This window comes from Athene cunicularia (assembly GCF_003259725.1).
Source record: "Athene cunicularia isolate RWA chromosome 3 unlocalized genomic scaffold, athCun1 chr3_part1, whole genome shotgun sequence".
Classification (NCBI taxonomy): domain Eukaryota; kingdom Metazoa; phylum Chordata; class Aves; order Strigiformes; family Strigidae; genus Athene; species Athene cunicularia.
Genome location: NW_020799097.1, coordinates 111,611,508 through 111,615,346, shown reverse-complemented (window position 1 = coordinate 111,615,346; position 3,839 = coordinate 111,611,508). Strand labels below are relative to the sequence as shown.

Sequence of the window (3,839 nt, the reverse complement as noted above, 5' to 3'; positions counted from 1 at the left end):
AAAAATCAGAACTCAGGAACATTACTCTTCATCAGACCGCACACCAGCTTCTCAAATAACAATCTACTCACACAGTTATGTATAGCTGGAACAACAGACATAACATTTTTCAACTCCTAAGACCTACGGATGTAATGTCCCCAGTATTTTTGCACCTGCAGATGAATCCAAATTCACCCAGTCCAAACACCCCATCCCACCAACAACCCGCTGCTTCGCCTGGGAAAAAACTCCAATGATGAAACGTAACAGTCAAAAATTAGGAGGGGCAAAATACAAACAACTCAAACACTGGGTTTGTCAGGCTGTGTCCTCAAACAGGGCAAAATTCCAATGTTATGAACACGCAAGGTCTGCCATTTTCTAGGAAATTTGGGTGGTTTACAATTATAAAACAGTATTATCTCTGAGTTAAGTTTCTTCACTCCCCTGGACAGGAAAGCATGGGTAATACTGATGGGTTGGCTAGTGTGTTTCCAAACAGCCAGGGTATGGGGAATCAAAGGTCTTCCAGAAAACCACAACCATGCTCTTTACAACCAGATATAAAGAATCCAGATCCTTTATCCTCATTCCATCAAAGGCCAGTCCATTTTCCCCCCACCTCACCTCTGCCCCAGGGAAACCCCTGGGAATGGGCTAGAGCTAAGGGCAGGGGTCCCCACTGTGATCCAAACCCAAGACCTGCCTTAAGTATTCCTTACAAAGTACTTCTCCAAAGCCAAGCTAAACCAGGAAGGACACTACTAAGGGAAAGTGCTTCAAAGCCAACACATTGCATGTGAGCCAAAGTGCCAGGGATCACCTAGAGATGACCCCCCTACACGTGTCGATTCACACCAAGACAACATGGACTAGCTCACATCATCCAAAAGCCTATTCTGGAGAAGCAGACAAGCTAGTGTTATTATGGCTTTTAAGTAGCCCACACCGAGGATCCACAGCCCCGAGGAGCCAGTGACTACTGAAAGCCTCAGCATGCCACCTCCTCTGCCGCTTTGCAAGACGCAGTCCCAGATTTTGCTCCCCTTACCTTGTGGGTCTGCTTTTTTGTAGGCGTTCCCGGCATCCACGAAGCTGGTGGCTGAGTCGTGTTTGCTCTGCAGCTGCATGTGCAGCTTGGCCGCCTGACAAAACGCGTTTCCTGCGGCTGGGAGAGAAGCGCACACCGACCCCATGTACCCCTCCAACCCAGGAACGAGCAGGGTCACCACAAAGTGGCAAAGTACGCGTCGCTTCCCAGGCCCCAGACGTCAAGAGATGCAACACCCCTAAACTGTCTGCGTCCAGATGCTGCTCGTTTGGCCGGGGATCGAGCCTGGCCCCACAGGGAGCAGCAGGGACATCCCCCACACACGCTCACTCTTGGCCATGTGGGTTCATCCTCACTGCTGACTGCACCCTGCAGCTACCGGATCAGCAAGAGGGATCCCTTGGACCTCAAAATCCATTGAGTTTGACACCCCACCCCAAAGGTATTTCCTTGCTGAAGAGCAAACCCAGGGCAGTGCTCCTTCAGCAAGCTCTTCCACAGAATTACAAGCTTTCAGTCTAAAATGGTAAACGGCACCCCAGCTCATTTAGCACCAGGAACATTCAGGTCACCCCCCTTTTCCCACCCTCTCAATATTGAAAACATCGCAGGGCCGGGCAAAGCAGAGAAAACTGCATCGCCATAGGGACCATCCCCATGGAAACAGCCTGGGATGTAAAACTCCACTGCAATAACTTGCAGGAAGACGCTTGGGTACCCGTGGGTCACATCAGCAAACCTCTACGCAGCCCCCCACTCCCCGACTGGGGCCTGTACTCACCGCTCCAGTTTTTGGCGATCTTGAACATGTTGGCAGCCCTGGTGTACATTTCACAGGCTTCCTCCACTCTGGTGTTGCCCCTGAAATGCAGCGAGAGAGCCCCTGATGTGACACTGGAACGGATCGGGGGCTGAGAGCTGAAATAAGGCTTGGCGTGTTGTAATCCCATGTGCTCAGGCAACGTGGTCCCTCCGGACCTGATATCTCTAATTTTGAAACATGGGGTGAGAATCATGCTGCTCAGAGAGGGGAAAGCTGGATTTGGGGGACTGGCAGCCCCACACAGTGAAGGTGGGGAGAAATTCAGTTAGTGCCTCACAGGGTCCCCTAAGTCCTGCTGTGAACAGGGAGCTGGCAGGCACCCAGTAAGCAATCCCTTGCTAGAAGGGGGAGGCAGAGTTTTCCACTGCATAAAGCAAGGACAAGAAAGCAGACAAAACCCACTCCTGAAATGGCAGCTCAGAGTTTTTGCACCTTCTTTAAGAGTCTGGAGCAAGCCCCCACCTGCTCCTTGAGTTCAGTCCCTCCTTTCTGGGCAGGAGCAGCTGGGCTCGTAAGAGTCTCACGAGACACTCAGCAAAAACACCTGCAAAAAGCAAACTCTAGGACATGACAAACTACTGTATAATTTAGAAAACATAAAGCAAATCAAAATTTAAGAGACGCTAGACAGCTCAACGCAAGCCTAACTGATGAGGTTTAGGTAGCATAACTGGGCTCCCTGTACCAGATGATTAATTTATCTTAAGTAATTTTGTTCATGAAATGCAGATTTTTTCATGGATTTACTCCCACAAGCTCCGTACTGCCCTCTGCAGCACACAGTTGTGTTGACCCCGGAAAGGGCTGCAGCGCTGGAGGTGACATTTATTACTGCCATTTTTTTTTCCCTTCCTTCTTCTGGCAGACAACCACTTTCAATTTCTAAGCACAGGCGAGTTTTTTGGACCACTCCTCACCCTTGAAAGCCACCTTTTGCATGCACTAAAGCCAAAGGAGGTGGAGCGAGGTAATGCTATACCCTCCAAGGCATCCAAAACCAAGTGGTTTTCAGCTTTTTAGTCTTAAAAAAATAAAAAAGAAAAGCACTTGTGCAAGCAAATGGAGCTCTTCAGGAAAAAGCCCAGCTGTCGATAATACTTTTGGCCAGGCACTCAGCGGCCTGGGCACACTGTTTCACCAGGGGGATGCCAAGAGCAAAGTCACTCACCACCTTTTCTTCCATTTTAAAAGTGATTTTTTTTTCATCTATTTTTAGCCCGAGAAAATGAGAAATTTGCTTCTCAAAATTCCTGCCGGTTTACTCAAAGGATTTTTGGCAATTTGCTGACCAGATTATGCCCCTGGAGCATGCCCTGCCCGATTAATCTGCTGGAGGCCAAGGAGGAATTTATTTTTAAAACTTCTGCTTTTAGGGCTGCTATATTTTTCCAGCTACTGATGCTCCACGGGAGCATCACACTGTAAATGCTCTTTTCCTAAAATAATTTTTTTTTAAAAAAAGCCAAGATTGAGCCAAACCAGCCAGTTTTTCAAAACACTTCCAGCCACAGATCTTGCACCCCCAGAACTACCTACTTTTGAACAAAAAGACCCAGTGAAAAGGAAGCTCTAACATTTTCCGGGGGTATCACTCCCCCCTAGCAACCCCATCCCTCCAGAGAATCTGTGCCCCACGACAAGGGCTCAGTGCTGCGGCTCCCTTGGCCAGAAAATCATCCGTAAAACCCCCGAGGCTGGTCCAAATGCTTCCCCAGAGCTGCAAAAAGCCTCAAGGCGGCTTTAAGCCTCACCCTGACACTGTTCGCAGCAGCCCCGAGCAGAGTCCTTGGGTGTTGCTGCCCAGCAAGGGAGAGGATGCTCCCCGGGATAAGGGGAGAGGCCTGGGTGAACCCCGACAACGCCACGGCTGCAAGAGGATTATCAGCGGCGAGTCCCCACCGGGATAAAGCTGGGATGAGCGCAGCCGCCGTGGAGCCAGACCTGGGGACACCCCCCTCACGGCGGGTTGACCGGGGGTAGGGG

General features: G+C 50.0%; 1 protein-coding gene across 2 annotated transcripts in view; it reads right to left on the bottom strand.

The window, feature by feature from the left end:
* The window catches only part of NAPB (NSF attachment protein beta), an 8,403-nt gene extending 6,405 nt beyond the window's left edge, over window positions 1-1,998 (bottom strand). For both annotated transcript variants that reach the window (XM_026844938.1, XM_026844937.1), the window contains exons 1-2: window positions 1,815-1,998; window positions 1,034-1,150 (exon numbers count right to left, since the gene is read on the bottom strand). In XM_026844938.1, coding sequence (XP_026700739.1) covers window positions 1,034-1,150; window positions 1,815-1,983 — 286 coding nt within the window. In that variant the 5' untranslated portion in view covers window positions 1,984-1,998. The remainder of the gene's footprint in view (window positions 1-1,033; window positions 1,151-1,814) is intronic.
* Window positions 1,999-3,839: the final 1,841 nt, after the last annotated feature.